We start from the raw sequence: 18,577 nt of genomic DNA, 5'->3' as shown, positions 1-18,577 counted from the left end.
CAAATGCCCACCAATCCCATCTCGCATTAAGGAAACGTAGAAATAGGAAAAAAAAAAACACTTTTAATATACACAAAGTGTGATATGCTATAATGCAATACAACACAGCACAAAGACTTCTTAAGCTAGTATGTGGCAAAGGATTACCCAGATATTCATTCATTCTTCTTTAGTATGCAGAAAAATCTGCAGCACAATTTTATGACCTCTTATTAAATTTGACCCCCTTCCCTAAGTGTTTTACCCATAGTGCTGCATCATTGAAAAATGACCAAAATCTCAGGGTCTAATGAAAATATATATATAAGGAAGTAACTGTTGTGAGCTGTGATCTGGTGCCTTGTGAGACACACTGGAACGTTAAAAACAACAGTGACCACTGCCGTTATTGAATGCTGAAGAAATGCTCACAGCAGGAAGTACAAAAAGGAAACCTAACAATCAGCAAATCCTGTTGCCCTCTGAGAGATGTTTTACTCACAGCTAAATACAGCTACAGTACAATCCAACCTGAATGCTGAGGATTGCAGTTCATGTGCTAAACTATAACATGAGGCCGGAATGATTTTTTAGCATAAAGACATGACTGTCGCTCACTGGTGAAGCGTAATCCCATTTATGCAGTAAGGATGGTCTTCAAAACTGGAAAAATTACAGAACCATTGGGTAACCACTGGGAAGGATTTAAAGCAATGACAAAAAAAAAACCCAATATACAATTGTTGTATAACGTAAAATGGAATATCACACATTACAGACGCAAGAAAATGAATGCTTCAGCCATGTGGTTTATACTAGATACTGTTCAATTTAAAGCTGTTTTTGTGGATAAAATTTAACTGCATGCCAGTCTTGTTTACATGATTCCCTGAATTGTTTAAAAACATTAATCCAGAATAAAAAAAACCCAAAATATCCCTTTAAATAAAAGTGTACCTTTCGTCACTAAAACTGTTATTCTATGATGCCATAATCTGAATCCCAAATATCAAAACAAGATACCCTATTAGTATCCCCTCTTGACCAACCTGACCAACTTTAAAATGAACACAAATCTGCACACAGCCTGTAGTCTGGCTAGACCTTCTCCCTTCCTGCCTATAAATCTGGGATTTTCTTGGTTTCCTTTCTCAAGCCACCCGCTTTGGTAAGGCCGGCTTACTCATTTCAATCCCTCTTTGGCTTTCCTTTCTTCTTCTTCCGGCCGTTGTCCACCACCGCCTTGCTCTCTTGCTTGCTGAGCCCATTGATGGCCGCCGGGGCCGCACCATTGACGGCCGCTTTGCCGCCTCTAGAGGAGAAGTCCTTCTTCGGATGCCTGTACGTCTGGTAATAGAAGTTGGCAAACAGGACAATGAAGGTGACGGCGTAAGCAATCAGAGCCCAGTGCATCCACTTGGGGAAAGGGCAGTCGATGTAGAGGGACAGGGCTGTGTGACCGATGGTGACGTGGAACTGAATCTGAAAAGGGAAATGGAGAGAAGTATTAGCCGGGGTATAGAATCCGATTCCCTGAGCACCCAAAATAAGAATTTTAATGGGACCAATAGTGGGAAAACTATTAGCAACGGAACGTGGAAGACGGGCCAAACAGGTTACAGAAGAGAGAAGGCTTTCTCACACTGGAAAAAGAATATTAACTATACAGTACGATATGTTATCAACACCACAAAATGTACTGTAAATAGAATCATCAGCTAGTTTCTAACGCCAGGTAAATGAAAAAACGTTTCGGCTTTTACTGCCTTCTGAAGGATGTTCAGGATTTCCTTTGTGGTTATCTAGAGGATACTGACAACACTGGTGATAGTACTGGTACTATCAAGGAGGGGTAGTTTATATTTTTAGATCCGGATTTACCTTGGTTAATAACTCTGAAATTCAGAAACACAAAATCTCACTGCCAGTTTTTCTGCAGTACACGGAAAAAGCATTGACAAAGGGGAAGCTAATCATGTTGTCATAAGAGCTGGGATTTAGATTTGGCCAGAAGTATGCAGATACCACAACATAATACCACACGGTATAGACATGTATAAATGTGTATGTATGAAGCAGGATAAAAAAATACGGCTGCACCTACCATCTGTATAATTGTCAAGTATTTCTTCCACCATAGATATTTCTGGATCTTTGGACCACAAGCTGCGAGTCCATAGTACAGATACATTATAACGTGAATGAACGCATTCATGTGGGCTCCAAAAAAAGCTGTAAGAAAAAAATTTGTATATGTACTGTATATATACACACACATTTCAATATATGTACAAAATTGTACAAAATGTACAAATTTTGTACAAAATATATGTACAAAATTTCTGAAGACCTCATTACAGATATAAAAATGCGTAAAGAATCGTAAGACATCACACCATACAGAATGTCAACAAATGTATTTAATTTTATCACCAAAATAAGCTTCTAAAATGCAAAAAGTGAAAAATGGTTTCTGCAGTTGCTTAAGTTGGTCCTAAGACAGCAGTACAGGTAGTTAAGATAAATGATTTTCATGAAAGTAGTAAAAACATAAGAAAGGTAAGGTTAAATGCTGTAAACGCAGTTTTCCAACAAAAATAAAATTAGATTTAATAGGATATGGGACAACAAATTATCTTTCCTAGCCATGTTTCACGTCTTGTTTTTTCTACACCTTTTTCCACACTCTTTTCATTAAATGAGATCAGGTTCACATTGCTTTGGGAACTGCCTTATTGTGCCGATATTGTTTGAAGGATTAACCCCATCTAACGCGGTTAAACCTATTAACCAAACCCGACCCTTATCCCCAGAGAATCCCCTTCACAGGCCAGCCATCTGCGTGGCCCACGACCTCTCTGTTCCGTACTTACATTGCCCTCCAGCCACCCACTTGATGCCAATCCACCAGAGGGTGAACATTGTGCAGTGGTGGTAGACGTGCAGAAAGCTGACCTGGTTAAATTTCTTGCGCAGGATGAAAAACACAGTGTCTAAATACTCCACTCCTTTAGAGACGTAGTACCACCACAATGCGGCAGCTATCTGTCAGACAGGAGACAAACATCACCATCACCAGGGTACATTGACATTCATCTGCACATTGTGTGCTAGAAGCTAAATGGCTGAAGAAGTATTACAGTTCATTTAAAATGGCAATGTGGACTGTACAGTTATTGCTGTATTTGAAATCAAACCATTCCCAGTTACAAGTGCTAAATACAGAAGCAAGATAGCAGATGCCTAAGAAACAAAAAAAGGTTAAAATGTATCCAGAAAACTGCATATTTCTTGTGACATAAAATCCCGACATTATCTTTCCTTTTATGTTATAGGGTTCACAAGTTCTTAACAGATTCTCAAAAAAGCTGAAAACACCTGTCTGTCTTCCTGGTTACGTGTGCACTGAAATGCACCTTAAATCCACTGCCTAACATTTGGATTTTTCTTCTAATATATTATCACTTGAATATTTCTCTATGTCAACATAAAAGACATTTAAGATGGCTTTTCCAGCACCTAGTTATTGATGCTATTTCATTCAATATTTAGCTGTTATTAGTACATCAGCACACTGCGTCTGCTGGTTGCCGTCTGCTCCAACTGTGCACAACCATCATACAATATTAAATATAATTACTGGCATATAAGCAGTTGGATATATGGCACATTATCACATACATGGGACATATGGCCTCCTTAGTTACAGGCTAAATTGAGCAGCAGTGTTACCAGCTTCTACTCTGTTCTTGTCCCAGCTTAGAAGCTAAGCGAGGTTGAGCAGGGATGGAGGAGCTCCAGGGAAAATCAGATTGCTGTGGGAAGCAGCGTTGGTGGACCAGTAGTTGTCACTCTTTCTCTGTACCACAATTTCCAGACCAATTCCCGCTAAGGTGACTTGGGACACTGGTTTACAGGCGGTATGGTCGTTTGGATTAGATGTTAAAACCAAGATGTTACACCCGGTATCTTGCCTAATGTCCACTCTGGACTTGTACGATGACTCCTTCTTAACTTTTCCAGCTGGTAAAGGAATGTATTATCCACTTGAATTGTGTAGTGGGGCTGCTGATGCATAATGGTGGTTGTGTGTTTCCAAGGTGGACACTGCAGTTCAGTGGAGGACAAAGTGTATCTCCTCCTTTGTGTGAAGCCCTTTGGCATCCTTTCTGATGGAAAGTGCTATAAAAATGAAAGGAATCCCACTTTTGAGGGGTGTTGTACTGAGTAATGTACTAACATTAGGCATTTTCCCCACTTTTGCGGACTCAAAAACCAGCAGGAAAAACTGTCCCCAACTTCATGTAAAGCAATTTAATGAAAAGAACTACAGCAAAACCTCAAAATTTGCTAGATCAACATTTGTGATTTCACCTATTCACGCAAAACTTTTAGTGACCACTTTTTCGGCAGCAAGAGGAGTGCGAGTACCTATGTGCGCATCTTGTGTGCACAGTGTGGATCTGCCTGTGAGTGTTCTGTATATCGGTGACAAAGTAATGCCTACAGTACTGTACATGTCCCTCACTGTTGTGCTGCAATATAAAAGAAATGTTAAATTAAAAAAGCTCTGTAGTCCCTTTATCACAGTAGCAGTTCTTGGCTCTCACATTAGAGACAAACCAAGGAGCAAGAAAGCAAGTTGTTTGAGTGGAAAAGGAGCGACAATAATTAATTTACTTCCTTGTCTATTATTACTGTGCTTTATTGAATTATTACAGTAGTGTGTTGGTGCATTTATAAAAGTAATAAAAAGTAAAGAAAATGCGTTCTAATAAGAATAAAAAAAGGAATACTGGGTGAACTACAATAAAAGTGGTCTAATTTGTTTGCTCATGCAATAATGTGAATTATTGAATATAATGTTTTAAGTTTAAGCAGCACATTTAAAATACTATCAATAATTATGAACACTATTCTGAAAACAATACTACAGAAATGTTTTTTCACAAGCTACAGAACCATAACCTATATTCCCCATAAAGTTTAAAACCTGTATTGGCATATTCGGCATTCACAGATACTCTTGTGAACACCAAACACTTACTGTATTCAAATGCGAGAAATTACAATCATTATTGAAAGTAAACTACTGTTCATAAATTACAAGAACCGTGTACGGGATAACCCCAAGTACATGCAAAATATGCCAATGATTGACCTGTACTTAAATATTCATTCCTGCCCACATACTGTACAGCAGTTGACATAAGTCAATATTCCCACAAGACAAATTGGACGTCAATCTGACAAAAACAACCAAAGGAACTGGACGTTCATGTTCTCTCCACTTCTACTTCTCCTTGAAACCTACTGTGTATAACCATTCATGGGTTCAAATAATAAACAAACGGGGTAAAAGTTTGTACCCCCAACTTTAACCGTTCAGCTGATGAGCTGCTCCTGTAGACAGCAGATGAGCAATCACTAAATTAGAAACTGTGGGCTCATCCCTAATCTCAGTGAGCGGCTCTGCTTGATCTACCTTTTAATGAGCCTCCCAGGGTGACGCGATGCCTTGTGCCATTGTTCTTTCTCATATTTGCAAGTGTACACATTATACACATTAGAGTAAAGTTACGAGAAGCACTTTAAATAAGTGTTGTCTTATTAACACTCAATTGAAATTGGCATCAGAGATGTCAATAGCGACTTTTCCTCCTTTTGATGGCACTTCACATGAAAAGGTGAACTACATCCTTAATAATGATGATATACGGATAGTATGATAATAATATTATCAATATTTAGCATATGTTCAATAAGAAGATTATGTTAAACCATTAGGCTGGGAATACACAAGATTACCTAGAGTGACTGGAAGAAGGTTGTTGATGCATTTTTTTCAGATGCAATTCCATCTGCATTCCCTATAAGCTCTGAATAGATGGATACATAGTATGAAGACCCAAAAATTATGTCTGCATCTTAAATATATGAGCAATTTACCGAACACATCATTCTCTTGTAGAGCCACAGATTTAAACACGAAATAAAGTGATGAATTCCGGCCTCTTACTAGTGTTTTTCTCCAATACCTCTACCTTTCCAGAATGAGGTTAGGACTACGAATGAGCCATATGGATGAAAGCTGAAGTTCTAGCCTCTGGATAAGGAGGTCAGGAGCAATCATATAAGCCAAGGGGAAATTAGAAGCTTTACAGTAAGAAGCTTGCAAAGACTAAGACGTGTAGAAACATTCTACTGTATCATTCACAACTCCACGTCTTGGAATCGGTTTCACCTTCTCTACTCCAGTTTTAACCACATGTACTGTACATATCGGCATGTGTGAAGACAAATAAACAATTCCAGTTACATGTTTTTTTATTTGAGTTGGTATGCCTTGTCCATTCTCATTAGTCTAAATCCCCATCAATTAGTGCTTTGTAATACATTATGTTCAGTGACTCCTCTCTCAGGACAACGACAGAAAACTGGGTCATAGGTGCCAGGAGTCCCTGTCGCTCCCTAGCCATCACATTCTTACACAAATTTAAATTTACAACATTAATTAGGATAGAAATATCACAAAACACTACTTAAGGAGAAACAAAGAACATTGAAACGGGTTTAAAGTAAATATCTGTATGTAGATAATTCACAAAGTGTACAACACTTCCAGAACTTTTTGCCAAGAGACGCAATCGATTGTAAGAATTACTGTCATTTTTTAAAAACGATAAATTGCATCATGTTGAAAAAGTTACATTAAGAGGATTATATAAACCTGCTTAGTATTTAAAGGCCAAAATAAATATTTAATCAATTATAAACATGGGTTTTGTGAGGTATTTAACGAAGCACAGGCATACAGTATACAGTATGTACTGTAAGAAAAGGGCTGATCCTCGAGATACAATATCCCACTATCAGAAAAGTACTTTGTTAAACACAGACTCGGCTTGGATTAATTGAAGGCAGTGTAAGTCAAACCCCGAACAGAATGCTTTCAAAGGCACGATGGTTCAAACTCGTAACCAGAGTGCCAAGAGAAATACTTTTCATTATGCAACTATAATTTACTACCAAAGTATTGCAAACTTACAAGTGCAACGTCAAGGATCTACAGCTCTCAGTATGTCTGCTCTAAATATCAGCCTCAAGGAATAGGAGCCTACTTTCTAATTACGGGATCGCATCAGATAGATGGCAAGGTTTAAGTTTCAATATACTGTTTGGAAGATCATCTCATTTATCTCTTAACTGGAATAACCATGCTGTTAATTAGATCAAAAGCACTTGTGATAATGCTTACCCTCACTTCGTTGGGATCGTCAGAATAGTTGACCGGTTGACAAATGTAACTGTAACCCGCAGCTCTTGCAGCAAGAAAGAGCTGAAAAATGCAAGATAATTATAACGACTTCCAGCAATAAAATACTGTAATGGAATAAATATAGCAGAAATATTTTAAACTCAGTTTGCTCCTGTGCAGCTCTGACATTGACAATTTCCCTATCTATCCTGTTTTGTCCATGAAATAAGTCAACATCAAAGATATCCAGAATTATTTTGGTGAGAATAATTGAGTTACAAAGACCTTAAGTTTAAAATATATATCTCCGTTTTTACATAATTTTACATAATTTTAAATTAAAGAAAACAAGTGTTTAACAAAAAAAATTGTAATACGTGGATATACTGTAAAATATTAACAAACATTGCGATATTGCTTTTCAGTTAGAAATTAACCTCATATAGATGGAGCAGTGTAGCACTGCTACAATCAGCTTCTTAGCAGTAAAGAATGCTGGCTATACCAAAGCTTACTTATGTACAGGTTGCGACTCACCTATGTATCTTACCACACATCACAGAAAACAATGAACTATTCCTTTAAACATTTTTCTTTCATCTGCGTAAAAATATAAGCCAGATAATGTAATAAACACATGCTTGGGTATTTGTTAAAACTAAAATCAAACCATGTGCGCTTCATATTTTAACAAAGGTTTTAATGCAAAGGACTGCAAACAGCATTAGGTCCTGTTCAGGACAGAAAATGTCCCTCAGTGAGTCTTAAGAGTGAGACTAGAGCAAAACCACAATAAACTTCAAAATTCATATACATCAAATGTAATATCTTAATTTTTGTATTTGTAAAAATAGGAAGTTATTAAATTTATAACCACCTATATACCTTTAAAATAAATGATAATATCAGATTCGTTTTGACTTCTTGATCACGTTTCAAGATATTGTTTATTTAAACATTTCTTACAGCGGACATTGTACACCAATACTGAAATGTTAAAAAGAGAAAGGCATGACAAGCCTATGACCCTTACTGGTCTTGTAATTCCACCATGATTCCAAAGACAACTAGACTATGCTTACCTCTTTGCAGATGAAGAAATTCAGTATTACCATGCCAAAATTATAGACGATGAGTATGGATCTCAACTGAAAGGGCTCTCTGTTCTGCACCCACTTTGGGCCAAGCCATATGAACAGAAGATAAAGAGTGCTGATTGTCAACGTGGGAAGAGGAGACTGCATCAACGGCCACTTCTCTACCCGCTTGTCTGTAAATACAATACAAAAGAAAGGCATGAATACAAACTTTTCAGAAAGTGTGCTGGTAACCACGTACCTTGACTTTCATGCAACAAACAATGGTAGAACTCTAGTCCCATTTATTGTATATAATCCCCACGCCCTGCCAAATCAGTTACTTTAAAACTGATACATTCAACAGTACTTCACCAATTTCCATCCCAATCATCTCTCATCTCACTATCTTTCCACCATAAACGTGTGGAATTAGTGTGTGTAGTTTTAGACATTGCAATAGAAAGTGTTTAAGTCTTTTTTACTCTATTCATTTGATTCCCAACACAAGGAAAAATGACTCCCAGCTTTTTTTTTTGTTTTATACGTTTGATTAACACATAGTAACACACAAAGCAAAAGTGGACTGCTTAAAGGGGACATTTGCCTCATGCTTTGTAGAAATCCACATTTTGTGTTTGCAAAAGATGACCCTAAGGCTACATTCGTGCCAAAAGAAAGTATTTTCTAGCTTTGAAACTGCATCGAATGAAAAGTTCCATATCTGAATACTAAATCATGAATATTGTTCAGTATTTGAAATCCATTCTTAGACGTTCTCCCCTGTCTTACACAGTACATCTAGCAGACTTTGTGCTTCTGTGAGAGATGAACCTGTATTAACATATTTCACACAAAATGCACATATGTATTCAATGGCCAATTTCACAGAGTTTACAGATCAGTACAATGTGAGACTTAGGTAAGCATACAGTATCATATCATCCCTTGTGTGAATATCTGGAAGTGGCATCCTGGCCTATTCTGACATAACCAAGGTAATGTCATCATATCCTGAATGCACTGGGCTGGAGCCATGCCTGATGGCAAGGACGTCTAGTGGTGTACCATGGTAGTCACATGGTCATGCTGGCACAGCGCACAGAATGGAGGCATCTGAGACGCATTCCAACCATACTGTCAACATCCTGCTTACGGAAGCCCGTACACTGCAGCAATGATGGAATCTGATACATAAACGTATCCCATCCCTTCACCGCATCGGGGAGAGGCAAAGTGCCTCTAGGGTACCCAAAGGGGAGTCACTCTGCAATACTATCCCACTGGGAACAGCGATGGAAGTTTCTTGCAATTCAGAGATTTCAACAGTGAAATGCTCAACATTTTTCGATCCCTTTTCAATTTTCCACTTTCTGGGACAATTCCAAATCCATTAAAACATGTACAACCGATGACGTTATTTACTCACAATAATAAATTCACACAGGTTCCTGTAATATTTACCTATGCCTTAACACTTGCAATGCACACCTCTATATTTGAGTATCAGACACATAAGGATCACCATGAATACACTTCTAGTTCCCTCGTACAACTTCAGATGAAGAACCAAGGTGGTTCAGAACGCTTGCAAAAAACCAACCACGGGGCAAAAACACCATGATGCATAAAACGACCTTATGTACTTTAAAAAGCAATTTATGTCAAGTACTTTTGTGTCATCACAATACACCAGTATCCAAACATATTATATTTTTAAATAGAATAAGGCAAAATAAAATGAAAAACCTCAAACATAAAATAAACATACAAAAATAGAAGCTCACAAGGAAGCTTGTGGAATTCAATTTTTGAGAGGTTTTAATTTATGCAATGGAGAGCTCACTGGTTCGTCAGAGAATAAGTACTGTCCAGTCTGCACCGAAATCAGAAGCACCATTTGTCTGTCTCTATCCACCATTATGAGATGACAGCCTGTTGAAAAAAGGGTCTAGTATGGATGAAAACCTTATTGATTCTGAAAGCCTAAAGTTTTTCTGAGTTGTCTCCAAAAAAAAGTCACATTAAGAAAAACAAATCGAGGACTGGCATATGCGAAAGAGATATACAGTAATACAAAGAACAGAAATTAACATACAGTTAAGAACCACTGCCCCACAAACAGACCAGTCATTTTCTTAGATTAAAATGTCGAACAGTGTACAGATTGATGATAGCTTTCTATTACAATGCTCAGTCTTGCTTATGTGACAAGCTGAAGTAATTTAAAAATGGCACTATAAATAATGGCAATCAGCAACACAGCCTTGGGGCCAGCTGAGTCTAAATGATACCCAAAGAACTTGGCGCAATGGTGTGAAGATTTTGAGAAAGCTAAATATGGGCTTCAGTCTTTGGACGCATACAGATTAAAAATGGAAAGTCTACAGTGTGGCACGACTCTGACACTTCAGGAGAAGTGTAATGAGAACTGTCAAATAATTAATACAAGCAACCCAACACAGAACAAACCGAGTAGCAGACGGGATAGTGTAAATTAAGAGCACTAATTACTAAAAGCAGGAAAAGTTCAGGAACATTTTTCTATTGAGCTAGAAAAGTGTGTTTAAAAGCAAATCTGCCATGTGATGGTAGCAGAAGGTAAAAGCAGAAGTGCTACCTGGAACCAAGGGCGAGAGTCCCACCAGCCACATCACGAAGTGCCACCAACCAGCAATTAGAAGCCACCAGGGAGAATGTGAACGAGGAAGATGTTAAACAAGGGAGTTCTACCGGGGCTGAGGCAGCATCACTGAGAACAGGCCACAATGCAACCCGTGAAGCACAAAGCAGACATAAAAAGGAGACAGGTTACCACCGATCTCATCTCATCATGACACTGGAGGAAGAAACAGCACATTTGCATACAGACTCCTGGTTCAAGGTGCAAAGCTTAAAGACAGACCAAGGAATTAAGTCTGTCACAGCCCTGCAAGGAAAGAAAACCTATTCCTCTAAAGACAGGAATTCCTTGAAAAAGATGTGTAATAATACTCCTGAAGGGGTTAACTGTTCAAAAGACACTTCATATACAGAGATCCTAAGCCATAAAAATGAAATATTTCATCCCTACTGGAAACAAGAACTACCCTTTTAAACACAGTGAATTTAACAAATAATAGTTTGGTATGAAAGTTTGGAGTGTTAAAAACCTTAAACGATTCTTTTAAATAAGACAACTGAAAAAAAAACTGACAGATTTGTTAACTATAACAGGCTGTGGTAATCACCTTTCAGTAAGCCTGTCCAAAAAATTGTTTAAATCAATGAAAGACAAAATAATACAGAAATACAGAACTAAAAAAAAGAGGAATACAGTGTTCTGACTTACAGTATCCATGACCTTTACTAAAATAATTCTGCCAACATCTTGGCCCTAATTAAAAGCATAAAATGGGGAACACTGATCTTAAATGAAGTACCCACAGTAAAGAAAATTTACTTACAAACCTTCTTACTTTCTTACCATTCCAGGGCTGAATGAACTGAAGGTGTTTGAGTGGGGGACTGTATCAGCAGCAAAGGAATTAACCTTTACTTGTTCCTAATATACAGTAGCAAATATTTTTAGTTTTGAAGAGAGTAGACTATGAGTGGAACTGGATTCATTTTAAACTGAGACTTGGAAACACTTCTTTGTTATGGAAGTCTATAACAAGCTACCCACCCATGCTGTTGAAGGAGATAACCTGACAGATTCAAGGAATGACTGAATGAAATTCTCAGATGAATTAGCTATGAGTAACTAAACAAGCTATTATAGATAGGTTATATGGCCTCCTTTTATTTATAACCACTTACATTCAGATTATAAAACCTACAAGATAGAAATATTGATAATATAGAGAGGATCTTGACCTTTTCCTTTGAATTAATGACATGATTCTGCTCTCTGCTGTAGATGTTATGGCCTTGACTACATGTTTCACCTTACTGGTCTATGTGCAGCAGTAGCCTGCCTCCTCCATCTCATTCAAAGTCCAGCTGGTCACTTAGTACTTCATGGGGCATATTGCTCCTGTATCTGGACTCTTCACTCAGTACTGGTCTCAGTAAGTAAGGTGAGAAATGTTGAATTTACCCTATCTGCTGCTTTGCACCCTCCTGTTTTCCTCCTGTTCTCTCTGCCGACAGCTCCTCCGGCTGTATATCTGGTGATACCTTTCCCTCGCTCTCCTACCTCCTGGCCACCAAAAGGACTGTAGTGTCTCTGACCATCTGCCAGCACCTTCTCAAAACTTAAAACTACCTTTATGTAGACCCTGAAATCCCTCTCCATCCTCAATATACACAGCCTTGCACTTGTTTTACAAAAGTCCTAATAATGTCCTATTCTGTTCAGTTCCAAAGGGTACGCACCCATTTTTTAAAATGAATATTTTAATCAAAACTTTAACGCTCAAACTGATCACTTTAATGGGGGAAAGGTGAAAGATAAACAATGCAAAGAAAAACAAGCAAACAAACAAACTATTGATTCTATTAATATTAATATTCACACCCTGTGTTAGAGCACAGAAATGACTTCGGGTGTAGAAAATTGCGCTGACATGTCACAATTTGTTGAACTGCTTCTGTGTACAAATATATTGGTTAATTTCAGAATAAATACACCTGTCTCTGTAAGGTCTCTCAGTCAGAGACGTTCATGCAAAGTCTCCATCTGAAGACCAAAAAGGATTCATAACAGCTCAGGGTTAAAGTTTTAGAAAGACAGAAATCAGGAGAAGTATGTGTACAAAAATTGTGAAGACACTGAATATCCCTTTCAGCTGAATGAAGCTCATCGTTAAGAAGTGTAAAGGGTATTGAACTATAAGGTAGTGAGGTGGGGGTCTGAAACTAGCTACTCAGTCATATAGTTGAAGCTCATACCCTGGCATTTTTCATGATGTGACAAAGAGATTCTTGGATGATTTATCTACTCACTACCAAACAGGCCACATGAACCAAATGTCCTTATAGTGTATGTAACCTCTGTTGTAGTGTTGTATACTGTGCCACCCAGAAGCCAGCATCATTGTAGTAAAAGTATTGTGTTCTGGAGCTGGTCCTCATCAGCAGGGAATGGAAAACTGGTCAAGACGGAGGGGAAAATGGATGGGTCTGAGCACTGGCAACACTGCATCAGTCTGTCTAAAATGTAAATCTGGGACAAAAATTCAGCTTTCAGAAATATCAGAAAAAAATCAGAATATTGCGGTTCACCAATGATCCCCAACCAAGCTGACAGAGTGTGAGCAAGCTTGCAAAGAAGAATGGGCAAACACTGGCCCATCTTAGTGTGCAAAGCTGGCAGCGACTTAATTAAAAAGACTCATATCTCATATCTCAATACTTTTGCAATCAGTCTCTTTTAGTTTCATTTTTGTTCCTGATTTTCAGGACATTCAAAAGGTTTTGATAAAAACATATCCATTTTAAAAATGTGAGCTTATACAAATGTAATTAATCAAAATGTGAGCTCACTGGAAAGAGGTGAATAATTTTGCAGGGCACTATAATGTTTCAAATATGAATTGTTGTAAGAGCTCTTACAGGGTAGAAACATCAATGTAGAGGATGCTCAGCTAATTAGGACCTGCAGCTTACAGTACTATTCTGAATCAAACACATGCAAATCTGGATTTTCAAAACTATGCAAAATCATGATTATGCTTAGTACAACATATGGCGATACAGCAGTCTGCTGTGTAGTGTGCTATTCATAAAGTGTCAGATTGATCATTTACTGCTAAAATATACAGTAGGCCTAAAGCTGTAAAATAAACAAAAAAAGTATTAAAAAAAACACAGACTTGGCATCATTGTACTAAACATTTGCAAATACAATAAGGAATAATAAAGCTAGAAAAATAAACTGTACATATATAACCACATAATTAATATACTGTATGTTAAAGACTGCGTAACTAAACACTACCCTGTTAATATTCCTAAACAACTACTGAAGCAATGGCAGAAATAACTGCAATTGTACTTGAACTCTTTTGGCAAATTTAGGCCATAAGTGTACAGTACACAGTATAGCACTATTATAGAAATAGTGTAGTAACTGAAGTGTAGCATTTATCCAGAATTACACTTATTCGGTAATTAGAATTTCAGATTCATAATAACATTGAACAACCACGGGAAAAATATTTATATATAAATTATATGAAAATAAGGGGTTGAAACTTTTTAAAATGGTAGCAAACTATCTGTATGTCCTCCCAGTGAGACTGATCCTCAATGCCAGGAAACGGAACAAAGCAGAGCTCGACAGCCATGAACAGAGGGTGCAGAGCAGACAAACTGTATGCCTGAAACATGTTTTCAGGTCTACTCATTTCTTAGTAACGGCAATATTTCCATACTGCACAATACTTTAATCTTTCCAGGTAAACTGATAATTTCCTCCTTATCTATTACAATTTAACCATCAGACAAAGACTAACTCCAGTTAAAGAAAAGAATTATTCTGAATAATCTTTGTGATTATTTTCAATATTATAAACATAGTAAAAAATTGAATTAACTTATGTATCAGAGGTAAAAAATGATACCAATGATATCATGTGTATCAAATACTTCACATAACTGGTATTTTTGACATCACTAAATGTATTCTTCTATAAAGTGTATGTGACGTGCTGTTTGTCCCCTGCAAAAATTTGATTCCTTTCTCTCAGCCCCTAAACACACAGAACCTTCTTCTAAAGTGATGAAATCCTCTCTGCCAAAAGGCCAGCCCCCTGAGAGTGAGACTTCAATGCTACTGGAAGTCCTATGAGGGCTGTGTAACTATAACAGGCACACTGAACAATCCAGGCCTTGGTACCCCTGGGGTGCATGTAAGATAAGATTAGGGCGGAGCGGTGGCTCTGTGGCTAAGGATCTGCGCCTGTGACTGGAAGGTTGCCGGTTCAAATCCCACGGCCGGCAGAGGAATCCTACTCCGTTGGGCTCCTGAGCAAGGCCTTTAACCCTAACTGCTCCAGGGGCACCGTACAATGGCAGACCCTGCGCTCTGACCCCAAGCTTCTCTCCGTGTCTGTGTCTCCCTGGAGAAAAGCTGGGGTATGCGAAAAGACGAATTCCTAATGCAAGAAATTGTATAGGGCTAATAAAGAAATATTATTAAAGATAATGTAACGCATATGGCCGACATTACAGGTTGTGCGAGCCGGCTTGCCAGCGTGGTGACGTCACCGCCCTTACCTGTGAATAGCAGGGACCTCAGCCGCCGGGCTGGGGGGAGATCTCCCTTTAGCTCAGCTGGCTGGTTCCCTGTTGACTGATGCCGGAGGCCCGGGTTCGAGTCCCCATCGGTGGGGGGCTGACCTGAGGCGGCAGCGGCGAGTGTGCTACAATAAGATAAGCATGTAGCTCTTTTCCCACTGGGATTCGCTCACTGTCTTTCAGGCAAACTCCCAGGCCTGAGCCAATCAAGCCCTCCGGAAACAGTGCTTTGCTAAAGGCCAGACTGCAGTTACCATCTGGCCTTTACCATTACCGAAACAGACTCACCAAGTGAGCCCAGATACCCTCCCTCATCAGCAAGACAAAAGAAAAAAACAAACAATTACCTGCTATGGTCAAGCCCCATTTGTAGAATTCTATGGTGTCATTTATGAAATGCGTTACCATCTCCATTCTTTCAGACGATAGTCCAACTACAACCTAAAAGGCAGAAATCAAACATTTAATATAATATTCACACAGAAATATATACAAACTAGTCCATGGTAAATGTGGTGGTATTTAATTGATTATAGTGTTAAATACAGCAATGCATTATCAGGATATGGCTACAATACCTATCTAACTATGAACAAATGTAGAAAATTTGACAAAATATTTTAAAATACAAAAGCGAAATACTTAAATCAATATTTTTTTACAAAATTATGGTCCAACATACAGTATGCTTATAAACAGTGAATGGTAATCTGTCCTTTATCCTAGGTGAGATTAATTCAGAATTAGATAGCTCAATATTTATTTAAGAGTCTACATAACAGTTAAGCACCTTATTTTGAGGTTATTCTTCCTTTTAATATCCCACTATATAGTGCTCATTAGCATTTCCTTTGCTCACAGCAGACACCAGTCCAGGATAGAAAGACAACACTTGTTATCACACTATAAACTCTGACTGCACACAACAGAAACTAATAAACCAGATGCAGGGGAGATGCCCCTTTTACTGATAAGACAGGGTATGCCAGACCAATGACAGGGGTCCCTAGTGTAAACAGCCTAATGATTACCCTGACAACTTCTGCCCACAGAACCTTGGAGGTACCTGGGCAGTTACACACAGTCCCTGGAATAGCTGGAGTGCACAGCTATGATCAGCTGGAGTCACAGCCCGTATCTGAATGAGCCGTTTCCCACTTGTACAGCACATATTGTGCTACAATGTGAGCAGGGGCCTCAGCCAGACAGGACTCATTGCTAACTGTAACATTTAACCGTACTGACCTTTCAGTTCATGAAAATGAATGTATATAGGGGTGATTGCAAGACACAGCTAATATCTATCAATGTCTTTTTGTATCATTTGTTTAGCAGACATCTCTAGAACAATATAGAAAACATTTTTGTAGTTACTCTTTATATGCTCCTTTACAAAGTCTACTGTCAAATGCTAGGGTTTGAACCTGTGAAGTGCTTTTACAGGCAAACGCTTCGGGCCTAGAAAACTAGTTAGAAACGAATTACCAGGTTTCACATTTTCTTTTAGATACTATCTACTGTAGTTGTATGCTGTGAAAATAGCCTACAGTGTTTCTCAATGCATTACAATACATAACGTTGTTCTGTCCGTCTTTAGCAACATAATTTGATTTATTAATGTAATACTATATAAACAAGCTAACCCCTTACACTTAAACCTTGCATGTAATGCCCATACTTCCTTTTAAATGTCTGTAGATATATGTATTTGCTCTCCTTCAAATTCATTTAACTACCATATTCTCACTTGAAATTATAAATATAAATGTATACAAGACTCAATATAAGACTGCAGTACTACAGTTATTTAGGATTCTGGCGTTTAATTTTGTGTCAACCCTAACAAAGGCGGTTACATACTCACTTGCTTATTGTGCATACCAATTTAATGGACTGGACTATTCTTTGTAAAACATGTGTCAGATTTTTTTTAATTATCATACACAAGAATGATCTCTATTAGTTTTAAAAACAATCGCTCAGGGGGGCGAAATACAGTAGCGCTGCTTTTGAGAGGCATTAAACCGAGTCTGAATGTGTCAGCAGGTTTTTCTCGACTCTGGTCAAGAGGCTTAATTCCAATTGCTATGCGAGTAAATACAATTACAAACGCTAGCCAGGCTTTTTTAAAGTCATTCTTTAGAATGATGAAAGGTACTGTATATATTATTGGTAATAGAGATCTAATTTCGTCACCCCACTGGACACACATTAAGAACCGGTGAAAAGGTACTTTTTGCGTTTACAGTGTTAATGAAATGGACCCTTCGTGATACGCAGCTACCGTACAAGCAATACCGCACTGTACATGAAACGTACCGCTGTTATAAATGAGATTTGACTAACATTTCGACAGCGATTGTTACATGGAACCTGTATTATTAACGTTAGATATTTTCGGCAATCTATTTTCATCAACGTTACATAATACCGGCCATTAAAAATAATTTAATGGTGCATACAGTGAGGCTGCGATGTATAACGCACGACGAAATAACAAGGCAAATAATCGTCCATCAACTCTCCATTCGGAGTAAATTAGTCTAACATACACTATGGTTATGGCCGTTATCGGAGGCAAATAGCACCTATAGTTTATTGATTGTTTACAGAAGAAATTTCCCCATGCAATTTATACCATGCAGAGGAAACAACCGAATCATCATATTAACACACCTATCTCCAACTTCTGCATTTAAATAACAATGCAACCCATCTCGTTTTCACGGTAAAGGTGAAATCCTGTCCGCTGTGATAAAGCTTGCATTTCTTACCTTATTAATGAATTAAGATCCTCCTAATGACATTCAAGGTCAGGGAACAAAAGAATTAAAACCTTTACTTATGACAAAACCGACAAAAAAATATATTACTTTATTTCCTTGTATATATAAGCCATGCGTTTGGCAAAAAAAAAAAGGAAAAAATATCTATATTGAGAACCTACATGGAGGATTTGCAAATGCACTACAGCTGCTCCCGTGCCAAGCGCCTGGATACCGGAGCAGACGAGAAGCACTGCGCATGCGGGTAACAGTAG

The 18,577-nt window shown here is 38.1% G+C and overlaps 1 protein-coding gene across 2 annotated transcripts; it reads right to left on the bottom strand.

The window, feature by feature from the left end:
- Positions 1-43: 43 nt before the first annotated feature.
- On the bottom strand, positions 44-18,563 carry elovl4a (ELOVL fatty acid elongase 4a). 2 transcript variants are annotated; one of them, XM_088939089.1, is made up of 7 exons: positions 18,312-18,563; positions 15,885-15,978; positions 8,320-8,507; positions 7,238-7,318; positions 2,853-3,024; positions 2,084-2,211; positions 44-1,461 (listed from the first exon to the last, which is right to left on the bottom strand). In XM_088939089.1, exons 2-7 carry the CDS (start codon positions 15,949-15,951, stop codon positions 1,168-1,170), a joined length of 930 nt encoding a protein of 309 aa, XP_088795215.1. In that variant the 5' UTR covers positions 15,952-15,978; positions 18,312-18,563; the 3' UTR covers positions 44-1,167. The 2 variants fall into 2 exon arrangements, with proteins under 2 accessions (XP_088795215.1, XP_088795222.1); XM_088939096.1 differs by lacking the exons at positions 15,885-15,978; positions 18,312-18,563 and adding an exon at positions 10,934-11,047.
- Between the last annotated feature and the right edge of the window lie 14 nt (positions 18,564-18,577).

This window comes from Atractosteus spatula, chromosome 2 (genome assembly GCF_055471065.1).
Source record: "Atractosteus spatula isolate fAtrSpa1 chromosome 2, fAtrSpa1.hap1, whole genome shotgun sequence".
In the NCBI taxonomy this organism is placed as follows: Eukaryota; Metazoa; Chordata; class Actinopteri; order Semionotiformes; family Lepisosteidae; genus Atractosteus; species Atractosteus spatula.
The sequence above is the reverse complement of the archived record's forward strand: the minus strand, read 5'-3'. Positions and strand labels throughout refer to the sequence as shown.

Excerpts from the sequence above, each read along its gene's own strand:
- elovl4a (XM_088939089.1), bottom strand. The coding sequence starts at position 15,951 with ATGGAGATGGTAACGCATTTCATAAATGACACCATAGAATTCTACAAA. Across the intron at positions 8,508-15,884 it reads ATGGGGCTTGACCATAGCAG|ACAAGCGGGTAGAGAAGTGG; the intron begins GTAATTGTTTGT and ends TTGTATTTACAG. Across the intron at positions 7,319-8,319 it reads ATTTCTTCATCTGCAAAGAG|CTCTTTCTTGCTGCAAGAGC; the intron begins GTAAGCATAGTC and ends TGCATTTTTCAG.